This window comes from Triturus cristatus, chromosome 6 (genome assembly GCF_964204655.1).
Source record: "Triturus cristatus chromosome 6, aTriCri1.1, whole genome shotgun sequence".
NCBI lineage: Eukaryota > Metazoa > Chordata > Amphibia > Caudata > Salamandridae > Triturus > Triturus cristatus.
Window position 1 is genome coordinate 1,303,432,394 of NC_140589.1, and position 18,833 is coordinate 1,303,451,226.

General features: G+C 47.8%; 1 protein-coding gene across 4 annotated transcripts in view; it reads left to right on the plus strand.

The window, feature by feature from the left end:
• Positions 1–18,833, plus strand: part of UTRN (utrophin) — a 1,396,454-nt gene that overhangs the window by 539,039 nt on the left and 838,582 nt on the right. For all 4 annotated transcript variants that reach the window (XM_085612275.1, XM_085612279.1, XM_085612276.1 and 1 more), the window contains one exon: positions 3,419–3,589. In XM_085612275.1, the coding sequence (XP_085468401.1) occupies positions 3,419–3,589 (171 nt within the window). The remainder of the gene's footprint in view (positions 1–3,418; positions 3,590–18,833) is intronic.

The window sequence follows — 18,833 nt, forward strand, 5'->3', positions numbered from 1 at the left end:
CCGTTACCTTAACCTTCCCCCTGACTGTATGAATGTCATTAAAGAAGCTAGACGGCCTACCACTAGAGCATGCTATGTAGCTAAGTGGAAACGTTTTGTGATATATTGCCATAACAACAACACCAATCCCCTAGATGTGTCTATCCAACACATCATCGGCTATTTACTACACCTCCAAAGATGCAACTTAGCATCTTGCTGCCATAGCAGCATATCTACGAAATAGACAACATCTATCACTTTTCAGAGTACCTGCCATAAAAGCCTTTATGGAGGGCCTCAAAAGAATAATTCCCCCCAGAAGTACCACCTTCACCGGTGTGGAATTTAAACATCGTTCTCACAAGACTAATGGGTCCTCCATTTGAACCTCTACATAGATGTGAGCTACAATTCTTAACATGGAAAGTTGCTTTCCTAGTAGCCATTACTTCTTTACGAAGAGTTAGCGAACTACAAGCACTAACCATTCAGGAACCCTTTCTGCAGATGTATCATAATAAGGTTGTTCTCCGAACTAATCCTAAATTCCTTCCCAAAGTCATTTCTCCCTTCCACCTCAATCAATCTGTGGAGCTGCCCGTATTCTTTCGCAGCCACAAACAGTCGCAGAAAGAGCTCTTCACACCTTAGATGTCAAAAGAGCATTGCTTTACTACATCGAGAGAACACAACCCTTTCGTAAGACCAAACAACTTTTCGTGTCTTTCTCACCACCACCACACAAGGGCAACCCCATATCTAAATCTGGGATAGCTAGGTGTATTGTCAAATGCATACAAATTTGCTACCACAAAGCAAAACGTACATTATCAGTTTCTCCTAAAGCCCACTCTACACGAAAGATAGGGGCTTCAATGGCATTTCTAGGGAGCATTCCCTTAGATGATATCTGCAGAGCAGCTACATGGTCTACACCACACACATTCACAAAACACTATTGTGTAGATGTGCAAACTAAACAACAAGCTAGTGTGGGCCAGGCTGTACTCAAAACACTATTTCCAACTTCTGCAACAGATACTGGTAGTCGTCGCTAGGAGGGGATACTGCTATACAATCTATGCATAGTGTGTAATCTGCAGCTCATATGCCTCGAACAGAATATGCTACTTACCAGTATGCATCTGTTCTTGGCATGTAGAGCTGCAGATCTACACACGCCCACCCGCCTCCCTGGCTACCATTATCTGTTTTATCCTATTTAGATGCAGCATACATGGGTATCTTTCCTGTTTCTTACAAAGCTCCATCATTTCCATGCTGGAGAAAAACAATCTGAGGATGGAGCCAATGCCCATGCGCACTATGATCCAAAGGAGGAGTCACCTATCTCGTGACTTCCAAAGACTTTCCAGGACAAAAACAAGTGCAAACATCCGGGCCCATCATCAGATGGCGATCTATGCATAGTGTGTAGATCTGCAGCGCTACATGCCAAGAACAGATGCATACTGGTTAGTAGCATATTCCTTCTAGCAGCTCATAAATCCATATATTAGCGCCGGGACACTTTCGTTGGAGGTAGCCGTGCGCTCTTTCAATTTCATTTATTATTATTATTATTATTATTATTATTATTATTATACTCTTTCATAAAAAACAAAGCATAACATTTTGTGGTTGTTTCAGTTTAGTGGAAAGATAGGTATGGCATCCTAGACCTTTCCTCCCCAAATTATGCTTTTTAAATGTTATAATCTAGCTTTTTAATGTCTTCATTCTCATCATTTTGTTCTTTCAAATAGCATTTATGCTTCTGCAAGAGACTAGTGTGTTCAGAACTAAGTTTGGGGATTAAAAGGGAAGAACTTTACATTTAGCCATTTCGTGAGAGATGACTCTTTGGAGACTCCCAACAAGGATTCTGATACGAGGCAGGGTGCTTCGGTGGTAGAGTACTTACTAAGCGAACTGTCACCAGGGAGCTTACTCCATCCACCTCCCTTTCAGATCCGTTGGAAAATCTTGCATTCCATTTCCTCTATGCCTTTTCAAACTGTGGTGTGCTGCATGCAAATGGTCTATCATTGTGCTCTTATTTTCACAATCAAGGAAAGACAGAAAATTATTGAAACTTATGCTAGTTTTAATGCCTGTTGTTTACATTTATTCAATAAATCCAAGCCTATGTCTTTACTGTTGCTGGTAACTGCTTAGTGCACACCCAAATTTAAGAGATTTTCTTGTCAAAAATAGCTTTTTTTAAATACAACATAATTATGTTCATTAGTTTGTTAAAGTGGTGGTGAGTGTGGCTCAATGGAGCAGCAAATAATTTTCCAAAATGAAATGCATTTTGAGCTGTCTGTCTTGAGCGTTACTGGGTGCATCAGACCTTAATTAAAATCTGTGATTATGATGTGTGATTTTATTTAGGTTTCAAAGAAGACTTTATAGTCTTCTAAACAGGTAGACAAAATGTGATGTAGTTTATTTTGTCGAAGTCCGGCTGTTCTGAGATAATGCCTAGCCTTGCCAGTGTATGTAAGGGACAATGCCCTTTCATTGTACCAGTATACTCTACAAAGGAAAATCAGGCAGTGGTAGAAAACTGCTGTATGCTCCAGGTGAGCCTTTTTTTGGATGAAAAAACAGTCCAGCGATCATAACCTTGACAATACAAACTTGTGTTTATAAAAATTACCTCAGGCTGTTAAACTTCAGAAGTATTCTTAAACTAACTGCTGCGTATGTTTTTCTTGAAAATCTCCCGAGCTCCACCTTTCATCCCCAGGACTTTACTTAAGAGTCTTAACCAACTTCCTTCTCTGGCTTCTGCTTAGTTTCCAGACTCAAGAAACCACAGGAGTTTTGCTCTTGGCACCTCCTATATTTAAGTATGTTTACATTTTAACATTAGTATGTAACATTTAAATTGAGAAATGGAATGTCTACAACATGTTTAGATAAGAAATGCTCTGACTTTTTCAAAAAGTTAGCTGAAGTATTCATGCTGTGCAGTACAACTATTTCAAGTATTGAAATTGGCATGCACATGCTAGGCATTTCTGTTTGAAGTCCCTCTTACCTCAAATCTCATATCCATCAAGGTGATCCTCATAATTGATGTCTTCTTAAAATACTGCCTGTTTAACCAAATAGTTGAAATTGTTTGTACATTTTTATATCTGTGCAGACCTGTAATATGTAGCCACTGGGCAGATCCCTGAGAGGGAGATACTTTTGAACCATCTAGTGCCAAGTGCATAACGAAAAAAACATTGTGTGGTGGATTTTGCTCTCCTGATCTGTTCATACTATGTGTTGTGCAGTATGCAGATGCTTGTCTGTATTTGCAAATAATTTGGAAATGTGCTGTGTGAACCTAGTTAAAAACCAGCATGAAGAATCAGATTTGCATAGTGTTATATTTTGTAGCCGGCCAATGAGGTTCATATTTGAATTTGTATCACAGGAGCTGCTGCAAGAGCTGGAACAACACCGGGATGATTTTGATACTTTGCAGAAGAATAGTAGCAACATTTCACAATACAGTCCTTCTGGGGAAGCTGAACATACTAGCCCACACTGGGCATCCATTGATAGCCAATTTGTTTCTTATCAGCTAAGCCAGTATGACAGCTCGGTGAGTAATCCTCTTGGACCATTGATCTTTGATTTCTGATACTGCATCAACAGTGCACCCAAACACCAGCAAAACAGTGATAATGTGTGGTGGCAAATTTGAATATGTATATTACAATTAAAATATTCAATTAAAACACTGGTCTAGAAAATGTAGTCCCAAACTGAATATTAGATGCATTATCACTGGCTTTGTTGTTGTTGCAGTGCACTTATGGTGACTCACTTTGGTGCAAACATGTTGTTTTATGGTTTGATGAGTGGCACATGCCTAAAGCCTTGTCACTAATATGATGAAATGCTGTGTTCTTCTCTATGGTTTCAATATGTAAGACTTAAAGGATGAGTGAATTCTTCATTTAATGTTGGTCTGCAATCAAGTCTGAGCTTTACATTCTATCTCCTTTTGAATAACTGTTGACGTATGCTGGTGAGGCACCTGTTGTGTACAAATTCTGTGAAAGTAAAGACAGATATGCTTACTTATGTTTTGCATCCTGGGCCAGCCTCGTGAGCCATTACTTCCATGTGAGCAGCCATGACTGATACACTTATGGGCACTTGGTTTAAACCTTGCTCGTGCACTCTTGTGAACAGACAAGTATCCAAGTGCTGCAGACGGGTGGCTGACAACCTGGGTTTTCTTACACAGTATCCTACCCCTGCGAGTTTGGTGGTTCAAACTTCAACGAGTAAAGTGAATCCTAATGCATTGACTCTTCCTGACAGCGAGTCCAAAAGGAGTGAGGCATTCAGGAGGTCTTTGTTGTCTTCCACTACCTTGGCATCAAGGACTGTTAATGTTGTCTGCCTATTAGGCATTTTTATGCATGCTCTCTGGGGCATAACCAGTGAGATCTTGCTGGTGGTTTCAAGGGAGTCTCGGCATCTTTGACTCAAACCATTCAGAATAGCGTGGCTGCAGCCAGACCTTTAACTGTAGGAAGCACAACAAGAGAACTTTTAATTATGGCTGGCCTGGATATTATTGATTGGTTGAGACAAGCGATGGGCACTCGTGGTGCTTGTGTGCGATGCATGGATACAATCCACTGGCTTTTCTGGACATATGCAGGCATCACTTATGCATATGCCTTTTGATGGGTCCCACCTATTTCGCAAAAAGTCTGTTTCTGCAGAGCCATAGTGAGGAAGAGGTGTGGCGCTGCGGCCAGGGCGACTGACTCTGGAATCTGGGGATCACGGTTCGATCCCCGGCGGCAGATTAGCCTAGCACCATGTGACTCTGGGCAATAGCTTGCTTAATCTTCCCAACGGCCCCCAGCGCCTAGAGACCCTTACGGGTGATTGTTCGTGCTTTACAAATGTGGATATTGTTCCTTGGGACTTTCCACCCCTGCTCAACAAGGTCCTCATCAGTTTTGGCCCTTTTGAGGCTACTTCAGAGGGTTGATATATAGACAATATCAGACCCTGCCACCACTTGCAGTAGCCACCTCAGTCCCTTCATTCCCTTCAGGGCTGGTGATCTCTCTTCTCAGTCTCCTGCTCCACTGGCATATCCCCCAAGCGGCCGTAGGTTGCCCTTAGCATTATACAGCCACCCTGTGAGAGGCAGGACCAGACATTAACTTCCAAAGTGCCAGTCCATCACATCTGACAGGTGGATCATCCTGACCGTCCAGCAAGGCTATGTGTCTTTTCAACCCACTGCTGCCATCTTCCACATCAAGGTGGCTTTCGTAGGAGCAACTATTCATCCTGCAGCAATAGGTGCAGGCTGTGTGGGGGAAAAGGGACTGCTGAGAAGTTACCTACCTCGAAAGTAGGGACGGATTGTTACTCCCACCATTTTCTAGTGCCAAAGAAGGATGGAGGCCTTTGTTTTATTTAAGATATTTGCCCTCTGAAAGCCTTCCTTCTGCAATACAAATTCACACTGAACTAAGTTTGTCTGCCTTCTATCCGGGTGACTGGATGGTTGCCTTGGATCTACAGTATGCCTACTTTCATGTGCCTGTCCTGCCGTCCCGCATACGGAATAAGTGGTTCAAAATTAACCAAGACCATTTTCAGTTTACTGTGCTCCCCTTCAGCCTTACCAGCGCTCCTCGGGTGTTTATGAAAGTGCTGGCAGTGGTTGCCACCCATCTGCAAAGGTTGCGAAGGTTGTGGGTACTAGTTTTCCCCTACCTCAATAACTGATTGTTGAAGGCGGTTCACCACAGTTAGTCGCAGACCACCTCCTAATGATGCTGAACTTCCTGACATAATTGAGGCTATGGCTCAATGTGCCGAAGTCACACCTGACTCCTTCGCAGAAGCTTCTTTTTAAAGGAGCTATTATGGTCATGGTGCAGTTCAGGGCCTGTCCTCTGTCACAAGCCCAGGACATTCAGGCTATGATCCTGATGTTTCAGCTTAGGTCCTGGATCTCAGTGAGAACAGCTCTGAGGTTTCCTGGCCTGTTGGTCTTATGCATCCTGCTTGTCCACTTCTCCAGGTAGGATATGCAGGCTCTGCAGTGGAATCTTAAGTCTTAGTGGGCCCAGCAGAAAGGCACCTGTTTTGTTACTGAACAAGACCTGCAGTAGTGGTGCTTGGTGGCTACCTGACTAGCATCAGAACGCACTCTCTTCCCCACCCAGAGCTCACGCTGGTGACAGATGCATCCCTTCATAGCAGGGGAGGTCAAATGGGACTGGTGATCAGAGGACTCCAGTGGAAATCTGGCTCCACATAAATCTATTGGAGTTGAGCGCCATCCTTCTGGCATTGAAACCTTCCTGCCATCCATCAAGGGAAAGCCGACGCGGGTACTTATAGACAAAAAACACCACCATCTGGTACTGCAACAGGCAAGGCTGAGTGGGATCATGGCATTGTCCCAAAAGATGCTATACCTCTGGAGTTGGCTGGAGCATTCAGGCATCTCCCTACTCGTGCACCATCTGGAGGAATCTTTAAATGCCAGATTTAATGAGCAGCCAGCACAACCTGGCTTATCTGGAATGGCAGTTGCATCCTGAGGGGCACAGGACACTATCCACATGTGGAGAGAGCGCTGGTTGGATATTTTCGCCACCGTCCTGCCCCGAGTTCTGAAGAAGATCAGGAATGACTGGGCTGCATAATCCTGATGGCTCTGTATTGGGCCAGGAAATTGTGGTATCCGGAATTTCTGGGAATTAGCATCTGTCCTCGACCAAGCTACCATTTCAGATTGATCTTCTATCGTACCAACAGGGCAGAGTTCTCCTTCTGAACCTGCGCAATCTGCACCTTATTGCATGGAGACTGAGTGTTGACAGATGACTGCATTTATTACCCCCTGAGGTTGTGGATGTCATCCTCACTAACAGGCATCCCTCTAGAAAGTCTATCTATGCCGGGCACTAGGAAAATGTTGTGGCCTGGTGTGGAGTTTGCAATACAGATTCCATGCAAGCCAAACTCTCTGATGTTTTGTTGTTAGTTTGTCTTTGGCCCAGCAAATCCTTGCAGTGGATACTATTAAAGATTATGTGTTGTCCCTTTGAGCCAATGCACAGCTGCCTATTGCATTTGCTGACTCTCAAAAATGTCTTGCTCATTGAGATTACTTCAGCTCGTCACATGAATGAGCTCCAGGTCATCTCCATGCAGCTGCCCTACACCACCTTTTTTCCAGTAAAACTGGTGTTCAGGTCGAGGGCAACTTTTTTGCGACAAGCCATGACTAAATTTCACATTAAATAATCCATCACCCTCCCAAAGTTCTTTGCTCCACCTCGCCCCTCAAAATAGGAGACGAGACTCCATTGGATGGACCTCAAAAGAGTCTTGAGGTTCTATGCTGATCACACCAAAGACTAACAGGTTACCAGTCAGCTTTTTGATGGGTTCATGGGGACAAAGGAATGTAAAGCAGTGCAGAGAAGTACTTTGTGTAGGTAGATCATCATTTGCACTGAATCTGCTACATATTGGTCTAGGAGCAGCCTAAGGAAGGCCCGAGGGCTCATTCCACCAGAGCCAAAGCTGCTACCACTCTGTTGGCATGCATAGTCACTGTCCTGGACAACTGTTAAGCTACTATATATTTTTGTGGGGCGTTTGTAAGTCATGAGACATCTGTTGGAAGGAGGCTGATGGGGTGATTGCATTAAACAGCTGCATACTCATTTCTCATCTGGGCTACCAACAGGGAATTTATTATGAGCTCTTTCAACATTAGAAGTCATTTAGTATGTTAGCACAAACCCTTGTCAGTAATTTTGGTTTGTAAATCCGCTTCTAGAGTCATATGCGGTGCATTTTTCCGCCATCTACTGGCAAGATCTGGAAATCTCCCAAAGTGTAAAAAAATAAGTTTACTTGAGTGTTGACCGTGGCGAAGTTGTTTTGAGTCACTAAAATGTTGACCATAACCCTACAATACACAAAGAGTTGACCGTGAGCACATAGAATACAGATTCTAGGATCAAGATTGCAGTTTTTGTTTTACTGCACAAACTAATCTATAGGTTGTTACTGTTGTGCAACATTGCACGCATAAAATGATTTAAGTGAAAGGCCAGCCAGTGCCACCAGAAATCATACCAGTTACTGTACGAAAGAAACAGACAGCCTACCCTTCTGAGTTACTTTAGTAGGCTGACATTTATTTCACAAGACAACTGTGGTTAATTTTAAAATGCTAGAGATTGAATGCTGCATTTTCAGTTTGAGTTACCATTCCCTCACTGCATCATGTATGGTTAGTTAATGAAACCTACTTCAAGTTTGCTAGTGAAACAATGTGGAGAGAGAACACTTTCCAGCAGTATTCCCTGCCTTCTGCTAGGCTACATTTGCTGGTTAAATATTGTTTGAAAATAATAACACATTATCACGCCTTTATTTTCATCGGTGCTGCATATTTATTATATTTGTATGCTTGCAACTGTCTATCGCTTCAGAACTTCAAAAGGGACGACCCTGGATTTCTGAACACAATTTGCAGGTATAAGCTTCTCCTGCACTTATGCTAGGCTATCCATCGGCTGAGAATTCTTCAATTGAGGCTCAGTATAAAGACCATTTCACAATTTTTATGGTCCATTTATTCTACAGGGACTTCCTCTCCCTTTACCTGAACATAAAATGTGTTTATGATCCATTTTCTATACTCAAAACACACTAACTCTGCCCTTTGAAGGAGAACAGTTCATCTTTTTTTCCACCAGTAAAGATCATTAAAAGCATTTGTAAGTGATCACAAAGTTGTTCTGATTTTTCACCTTGGAAATTCCCTGTCCGTCCCCTTTCCCACCTTAAAGTAGATTTACTCATTCACAGAATTCCACAAAACCAGGCAAATATTTTGACCAATGTAAGTGGATTTCCTCATTGAAATAATAATGTGAGTGAGGATTTGTTTAGATGCAGAAATTCATGTTTTGCAGTGTGAAATTGCTTCTAGATATACATGCTTTGCACAATTCCGCCTTTTAAGTTGGGCCCGGAAGTGTCTATGTTGCAAAACTATTGTATTGTGGGTGGATGTCAACATAGGGGGAGCCATAGTATGGCATCGTACTTAGGCCTACAATGCCCACCATCTTAGATTCTTCTTTTTCATGGTTGGCTATTTAGGTGCATTGAGAGAGCTCCCAAAGAATTTGTCAAAGTCTGCCGCAAGACCTTAACAGAATTAGAAAGAGATCGAGAGAGTAGCTGAGATTGACACTTAGGGCCTGACTACGATCTTGGTGGAACGGATGCTTCGACACAAATGTGACGGATATCCTGCATGTTTTTTTTCTTAATCCCATTATATCCTATGGTACTTCTAGTACAGCGGACAGGATATCCGTCAGATATGTGACGGAGTATCCCATCCACCAAGATCGTAATCAGGCCTTTAATGTTGGAGAGAAGTTTTTTAAGTTTTTGTCAGTGGAATATGTTGTTGTCAGAAAATAGTAAATGGTCAACATGGGATCCTCAAAGTTTTTGCTTGCCATTTTTGATTAAGAGCATGCTCTTTAAATTGTGCCCAAACTGGAAGTTCTCCCTAAACAACGAGCATCCATATGCAGGTTCTGCTGCCCAAGAAACCATAAGTGGGAGGATTGTTTTTCATGCTTGCAGTTCAAGCCCAAAACTTTAGTCCATCAAGACAGGATTCTTCAAAGGATGTTGGGCAGCTGCTGAAATGGCTGGGGGTTTGGAGTTAGGAATACAGAGAAGGGGTGCTCTGTCGGTGGAGGAAATTGTTTTCTCTGACAATGATGAGGCCAAGGAGTCTCAAGGGAAATGCCAAGGCTCAGACCTCGAGGAAATTTCCACGGAGGATAGGACTATATTTGAAAACAAGGTCCTAAACTTGCATAGCCCCAGGCCCGAAAGACCTCAGAGCCTTCAAAGGAGGAGGCATCAACACTACCACCTAAGATGCCAAAGCACAACATTTTGAGTGAAACCACTATCTTGTACACACCCAATCCCTCTATGGTGAATAAATCCTGCAGCTGTACAAGCTCAAGACACTTTCCATCTTACCATGCAGGGAAATAGCACTGTTAAAGATATGCATATGCTGAAGAGTGTTGCCTTAAATTCTGAGTATGCTTGCTTACAAATGGGGGGGACAAGCATGCTCAAAAGAAAAGTGTCAGGGGTATCGAAAACCTCTGACATAATTGACGTAGAGAGGAGGAAGAGGGCACTGGTGGTTGAGATAGAGAACCTTATGAGGGAAAATAAGACTTTCGAGCACACATTGTCTCTACAGAGGGATCCTAAGCCCTTGGGAGTTAAGGAGCTGAGGTAGGAGGTGGAACCACCACAGCAAGATCAACCACAGCAGCAGCCAGAACAGGACATGGGGATGGAAGAAGGGACATATATTTTTACTCATCCAGACTTTGAGGGAATAGACTTCCTGACAGACAAGGCAGAGCCACAGTGGGAAGATGTTAAGGCCTTTCTACAGAAGGAACCTGATACATATCCCTTGAGGCGGTCCCCTCCATATGATATTTCTACATACAGCGGGTGGCTAAAAGGGTAGTTGACACCTTTGGGCTAGAAATGGAGGTAGAATAAGAGGCAACTTATTTCCTGCTAAAACAAAAAAACTAGCCCCGTTTATTAGAAAAATCTGTTCCTTCCCATCCTTCCAAGCATATTACAAGGGAGAGATGCCAGCAACACCAAAGGCAGTGACCTTCTTGCACAGCAAACTACATGCCTTCTTTATAAGACCCATTGTACAGTTGGGGACATGTTGAGGAAGCCTACACAGTGAGGAAGAGAAACACGTGACCACATCCAAGGGGCCTCCCCTGGACAAAGAGCGCAAGAGATTGGAAGTGGTGGATAGAATATTGGAGTTGAGTGGCTGGCACCCAAAGACAGATGGCCAACTTCAACCATCTCCTCAAAAGACAACACACACCAGCACTGGGAGGACATAGAAGACTTTATATCTGAAAGAAACACGTTAGTTAGATTCCTCACCTTAGAATATCCCCAGGCGTCAGGCTGGATCCGGAAAGATTTTTGTAGCAATACCCCTTGCGCGTCGCTAGGCGTCGTCTGCGGCTCCACGTCTGTCGTTGGCGTCGTGCGCTGGAATGACGTAGTAGGAGTACTTAGACGCCGCCCTCGCGCGCTGACGTCAGTTCTTCTTTTTTCCGCGCCAGACAGCGCCGATCCAGGAAGAGCTTACCCCTTAGTAAATTTTTGACTAAACTTTTTTGACTCTTTTTGGTCTTCTGTTGACTCGACTCTGGTGCCGGTAGGATGCCTGGGTTTAAAGCCTGTGACTCCTGTCATTGACTGATGTCGGTGACGGACCACCATCGCCGGTGCCTTTACTGCCTGGGGGCCGACCACCACGCGGAGTCGTGCCCCGATTGTCAGGCCTTTACCTCGAAGGCTAGGCGGGAGCGGTCCCGTAAGCTTCTCGAGCTGCGGCACTCGGCTCCGCGCCGCTCACGGTCCCGGTCCAGGAGGAGGTCCAAGGACCGGACGCAGAGCCGCAGTCACCATCATCGCTCGTTGGGCTCGAAGTCTTCGGGTAAGTCAAAGCGATCTAAGAAGTCCAAGAGGCGACACTGCTCTTCGGACTCCCCTCGCCGGTCGCGCGACTCGGCCGAGGGTCAGGGTGGTTCCACCCCCGCGGCTCCGTCGGAGCCGCAGGAGCTGCATCCGTCCCCATACCCGCCGGTCCCTGGGACAGACGCGACTCCGGCGGAGGTCAGTGCCTTCCTCTCAGCCATGAGGGGCCTGGCTCCGCCGTCGACGCTTGCCGGCGCGCCTTCTGGCCCCGCGGGCTCGACTGGGCGACCTCGCGTGCCGGCGGCTCCGGCCCCGGCGACAACTTCGGTCCCGACGCCACAGGTCCCCGAGGGATCCAGGCCTGGATCTCTGCCGGCGCCGGTCGACCTCACGATGCCTTGTCTGCCGGCGCCGACAGCGGTTGCGCCTCCGGCGCCGTCTCCGGACGACGCCGTTCCCCGGTTTAGCCCCTGTCCAAGCCCGGCGCGGCACTGCTTGACGCCGCACCCGACGCCGATGGATGAGCGTTTCATCTACCGCCCGGCTCCGATCATTCCTCCTGTTTATCAGGAATCGGATGACGGGGGCGACTGGGAGGGGTCTGAGGACCCTATGGCCATACAGGGCCAACTTTCACAGGACTGGGCAGACGAACTGGGGGATGCCAGTGGTCTGGACACTTCCCCGGATGCTGCTTTCATCTCTCCTCTGACTGTGGCCTCGGAGGAAGGTGCAGCTTTTTCAGTGGTGCTGCGCAAGGCGACCGAAGCCCTGGGGCTCGAGTTGCCTGCTGTGGCCATGAGGACTAACATCCTCACAGAGGTGCTTCAACCGTCATCAAGCTCCACAGAGCCTCTGCTGCAGTTCAATGAGGCCCTCATAGACGTTCTGCAGGGCACTTGGTCCAAGCCCTCCACAGTTCCTCCTGTGGATCGGAACGTGGCCCGGCGCCATCGCCCTGCTCCGGGCGACCCCAGTTTCCTGTCCCAACACCCCACCCCGAGAGTCTGGTTATCCAGGCCTCCACTTCCCAATCCTCCTTCCCGTCCGCCTCTCCGGATCGGGAATCCAAGAGGCTGGAACAGTTCGGAAAGAAGCTGTTCTCTTCCCTGAGTTTGGGCCTGCGGTCTTTGAACACCGCTTGCCTCTTGGACTGTTTCTCCCACTCTCTGTGGGATATGGTGTAGGACGTGCTGCCCCTGTGTCCGGAGGAGACCCGGACTCGTCTCTCCCAGGCGCTTGCTGACGGGCGAGATGCAGCACGACATGCCATACGGTGTGGACTATACACCACGGACTCGCTGGGTAGGGCGATTTCCACCACGGTAGCGCTCCGGCGCCACGCCTGGCTGTGGTCCACGTCTTTTTCGGGGGATGTTCAGTGTTCCCTCATGGATATACCCTTTGATGGCACTCGCCTTTTTGGTGAGAAGGCGGATAGTGCGCTGACTCGTTTTAAGGACTCCCGGGCTATGGCCAGGTCCTTGGGTCTCTCGGCCCCACGGCCGCAAACTTCCGCCTTTCGCCCCTTTCGTGGCCAAGGAAGGGGCGCCTCCTCACGTCCGCCTAGCCACCGGCCGCAGAACCAACCTGCACGCGGGCGCGGACGTGGATTCCGCGGTACTGGAGGACAACGTGCCGGTCAGTCCACATCCACCCCGGCAGCATCCGCCTCAAAGCCCTCCTAGTCCGAGCTTTCAGGCCCATTCCACGCCAGTGGCCGGCAGAGTTTGCCATCACCTGCTCCACTGGTGATCCATCACTTCGGACAGGTGGGTGGTGCAAATCGTCCGAAGGGGCTACTCCCTCCCCTTCAAGACGACCCCTCCAGCCATGCCACCGCAGTGCCACCGTATATCGGAGGATCACTTGAATCTTCTGCGGGAGGAATTTACGGCCCTCTTGGCCAAAGAGGCCGTTGAGCGCGTTCCTGGTCCAGAAGTAGGCCGTGGTTGCTATTCCCACTACTTTCTGGTTCCCAAGAAGGGCAAAGGGGGCCTACGCCCTATCTTTGACCTCAGGAGCGTCAACGTCTTCCTCCAGAAGGAACGGTTCAAGATGCTAACTTTAGCTCAGGTTCTGGCTGCCCTCGACCCTGGAGACTGGATGGTCGCGTTGGACTTGCAGGACGCCTATTTTCACATCCCCGTCCTGCCGACCCACCGGCGTTACCTGCGGTTCACGGTGGGTCAGGAGCACTTTCAGTTCACCGTGCTCCCCTTCGGCCTCATCAGTGCCCCTCGGGTGTTCACGCAATTGATGGCGGTGGTCGCAGCTCATCTGCGCAGATCGGGGGTTCCAGTCTTCCCCTATCTCAACGACTGGCTGTTGAAGGCGGGCTCGCCCCAGCAAGTCGTCTCCCACCTCCAGACTACGGCCGACCTCCTGCATTTGCTGGGGTTCTCCATCAACGTGCCGAAGTCACACCTGAGACCCTCCCAAAAGCTCCTCTTCATCGGAGCGGTTCTCGATTCGGCACAGTTCCGGGCTTATCCTCCGGAACAGCGGGTCCGGGATATTCAGGCTCTGATTCCCATCTTTCGGCCTCTATCCTGGGTTTCAGTCAGGTTGGTGCTGCGGCTTCTGGGGCTGATGGCCTCCTGCATCCTGTTGGTGCATTACGCCAGGTGGCGAATGCGGGCTCTCCAGTGGGACCTGAAGTTTCAGTGGGCCCAGCATCGAGGCAACCTGTCCGACCATGTCTTGATCTCGGAGGGCACTGCGAAACAATTGCAGTGGTGGCTCACGGACCACGATTGGGTCAGGGGCAGATGCCTCTCCCTACCCCAACCGGAGCACGTAGTAGTGATGGACGCGTCCCTCCTGGGATGGTGGGGCCATATGGGAGAGGCGGAGATCAGAGGCCTCTGGTCTCCGGCGGAGTCTCACCTCCATATCAACTTTTTGGAGCTGAGAGCGATCAGGCTTGCACTGAAAGCCTTCCTTCCCTCTGTCCGGAGAAGTGTCGTGCAGGTGTTCACAGACAACACCACCGCCATGTGGTATTGCAACAAACAGGGTGGGGTGGGGTCGTGGACGCTTTGTCAGGAGGCTCTGCGCCTCTGGACATGGCTGGAACACCAGGGCATCATCCTGGTGGTTCAACATCTGGCGGGCTCTCTGAACGCCAGAGCAGACGAACTCAGCCGCCGGTGCATGATGAATCACGGATGGCGTCTGAACTCGGACGTGGTGCAAGGTCTCTTTCTGCAGTGGGGAGAGCCTTGGTTAGATCTATTCGCCACCGAAGAGAACGCGCAATGTCAGCAGTTCTGCACGTTGGAAATACCAAGGCGGCACTCGCTCGGAGATGCTTTTCGTCGTGAGTGGAGTTGCGGTCTGTTGTACGCCTTTCCGCCTATACCACTTCTGCCCAGAGTGCTGAAGAAGATCAGGCGCGACCGGGCCCAAGTCATCTTAGTGGCTCCGGATTGGGCACGAAGGTACTGGTATCCCGAGCTACTCAGTATGTCAATCGATCCTCCGATACGACTGCCTCTTCAGGAGGACCTTCTGTTGCAGCAGCAGGGGACGGTCCTCCACCCGAACCTGTCCAGTCTCCACCTCCATGCGTGGAGATTGAGCGGCGACCGTTGATGCCATTTGACTTGCCTCCTGAAGTCTGTGATGTGATTCTGGCAGCCAGGCGTCCCTCCACAAAATCGGTATACGCCTGCAGGTGGAACAAATTTGTGGCATGGTGCACAGCAAAGGCTGTGGATCCCCTTTCCGCCCCTCTTTATGAGGTTCTACTCTTTCTTCTTTCTTTGGCCCAGCAGGGCTCTGCTCTGGGCACCTTGAAAGGTTATCTTTCTGCAATCTCTGCTTTCTTACGGCTTCCTGATCAGCCTTCTCTTTTCAAGTCCCCTGTTGTTTCGAGTTTTCTTAAAGGCATTACTCACATGTTTCCTCCTGTCCCCTTCGTAATGCCTCAGTGGGATTTGAATCTTGTCTTGACCTTTCTGATGTGCGCTCCCTTTGAGCCCCTTCACAATTGTCCACTTCGTCTTCTGACTCTTAAGACTGCTTTCCTGGTAGCTATCACCTCGGCTAGACGGGTGAGTGAGCTCCAGGCTCTGTCGTCTAAGCCTCCCTTTCTTTCTGTTCATCCGGACAAGGTTGTCCTCCGGACTCGTCCTTCTTTTCTTCCGAAAGTGGTGACTTTCACATCGGGCAATCGGTCACTTTGCCCACCTTCTTTCTGCCTCCGCATCCTTCGAAAGAGGAAGAGAGCCTCCACCGTCTGGACCCCAAACGTGCGCTGTCCTTTTATTTGGACTGCACCAGACAGTTCCGGGTGGACAACCATCTTTTTGTTGGATACGTAGGTGCTAAGAAGGGGAGAGCCGTGCACCATCTCATGGTGGGTCGACTTGTGTATAAAAGTTTGTTACTCCTTGGCGAAAAAGGACCCTCCTGTTGGGCTGCGAGCCCATTCCACCCGGGCCACGGCGGCGACTATTGCCCTGGGACGGGGAGTTCCCTTGCAGGACATCTGTCAGGCGGCGACGTGGGCCTCACTGCACACGTTCGCCAAGCACTATTGCCTGGACAGCCAAGTCCGGAGAGATGGCTTCTTTGGCCGTTCTGTTCTCCAGGACTTTCTGGTGTGATCTTGGTTCGCAGACCCTCCACCGGGGTTGGTATTGCTGGGGTATCTATTCTAAGGTGAGGAATCTAACTAACGTGTTTCTTTCAGATGAACAAGTTTCTTATCTTCGGTAATGATGTATCTGTAAGAAACATTAGTTAGTTAGATTCCTCACCGACCCACCCATCCTCCCTGCTCTGTGAACCGACATCTAGGGTTAAGGTCATCCTGTTCAGGGCCCTAGACCTTTTAGCACCAGTGTCGGTCTCTTGCGTGGCTCTGCGTTCCTGGCGCGGACGACGCCAACGACGGACGCGGAGCCGCAGATGACGCCTAGCGACGCGCAAGGGGTATTGCTACAAAAATCTTTCCGGATCCAGCCTGACGCCTGGGGATATTCTAAGGTGAGGAATCTAACTAACTAATGTTTCTTACAGATACATCGTTACCGAAGGTAGGTAACTTGTTCGTCAGGACTTCCATAAGCATGCCAAACAAGCATTGGCATAGCCAATAGGTCTCGCTTTTGGGACCTTATAAGTATTTAGTTATGCAGCACAATAGCCTTGGTGCAACAACATCAACTGTTGCATGGCTAAACACTTATTAGGTCCCAAAGGCGAGACCTATTGGCTATGCCAATGCTTGGTGCCAACCCAGGACCAACTCTCCTGACCAGGTGAATGACAAATATTCCACACAATCTCTACAGGACCTATCCACTTTCAAGACGGCTATGTAAAGAAATTAGTCAACATAGGGAAAAAATATATGCCCAAGACCACACCATTTAATAACATTGAGAATCCGTGACCAGAAGCCAAAACATCTGCTTCTTTCACCGCAGTGTAACCACTAGCTCACATCTCCTGCCATTCGTGGTATTCTCGGCCCAGTTTTACTAGGAAGTGTCGTCGGCCCATTGAGAGAAATACTCATTTGGGCAGCTGACTCCCGGCAGCATTTCCCTCCTGCTCATCAAGTGACTCACAATCTCAGACTACTATCTGCAGAAAATTAACCCACTGGACTGTTGTGTATACTTGTTTGGTTCAATATTTTAATATTTTGTGTGAGAACAATAAAAGAGAAGAGAGAGGCGCCTTGTTGTGAAAAGTAAACTCTAGGGTAAGTGAAGAGAGTGTTCATACACTTATGTTAGTACGTTTATAATCCGGGTCTTTTTAACTGCAGAGACACGGCTGGGTAAGTTATAAACTGCAAACTTGCGAACTGTAAATGACAACGCCTTTTATTTATGTTTTTAAAACAAAAACAAAAATAAAAGGAATTGTTATTTGCAATGTCAATATCTCAAACTTGCGTAACTGCGAGACCTATTGCATTGCAGATGCTTGTTATATACGGTGGAGAACCATAACCATAGTGGTAGAATGATACTTCCAGCTGGTCATATTTTTCTTAATGTCTCAAAACAGATATTAAAAGTATAGGGGCCAACTGCCAGGCTTGGAGCAATGACACACTCTGAAAGGCGTTAGTGTGTAAGTGTGACTTTTGAGACAGAATTGTCTATCTTAACATATTCGAGTTTGTTTGGGGTACGTTAGAGGACGTCATCATCAAGGGCCATCCTTTCTTACAATAATATGGGGAAAATGTAATTTGTGTCATGCCAGCGATCGGGAAAGATTGAAATGCTGTGTTTGTTTGGCAGTTTTATATAGCGCGAACTCGACCCGAAGGTATTGGAGCGCTTTACAGGAGCACTAGTTACATTAAACAAGGACACATTAAACTTTATTGTAGACACAGGGAGATTAAATGATTTGCCCAGAATCACAGGATGTTGATCCGACGCCAAAACTGGAAGCCGGTTTCCCAGTTCCAACGCGGACAGCTCTGGCCTTTACGCCACACCAGGGGTCTCTAAAGTGTGACCTGCAAGTTGCACACAGTGCTATTTCTGCATTGTGCTTCACGCTGTACCCATCAGCTGTTTGATGAGTAAACAGCACAGTCATCGCTCAGCATTATCGCCATTTGAAAGTTCAGTTAATAGCGATATGCTGACGAGCTGGCAGGCTGAGTTAAAACTGAATTACGTAACTTAACGTTAATTAAATTGCAAAGTGCAGTGTGACTCCGCTGGGACCTGTTGCCGCATGTCTCCAGAAATTCAACTGGCATTTGGGAACGCTGGCAGGCCCTTGGCATGGAGATATGCTCCAAGGCTTGGCAGTCAGAGAGTGACTGCGGATACACCCTTGCCGGTGGCATAGAAGATGAAGGGGGCGCCGTGGGCTCCACGGGGTCCGACGAAGGCTCGCCCCGGGCCCCAACGGTGAAAGATATTGAGCAGCTGCTGGCCACGGGGAGGCAGGCGTGTAACCACGTCGACGAAGTTTGGCCACGTCTATTCCTTGGTGACTTGTAAATAAAGATGACATTTGAACCTAGGATCACAGCCATTTTATGTGTCAGAGGCGGACTTGGTTAGCGATCACCGTAGTTTACTAGGCCCGTGAACGAGTTGCACCTTCTGTCCAAATCTCTTTTCTGGGACTTGCGGTCCTGCTCGTGTCATTTTAAATTAAGGAGTTCAAGTCCTACATTGACTATCTGCCCGCTTATGGAGCTGGGAAACTTCAGAACTCTGACACTACTGAAAATGTAGGCGAAATCACGACTGGCAGATGGGGGC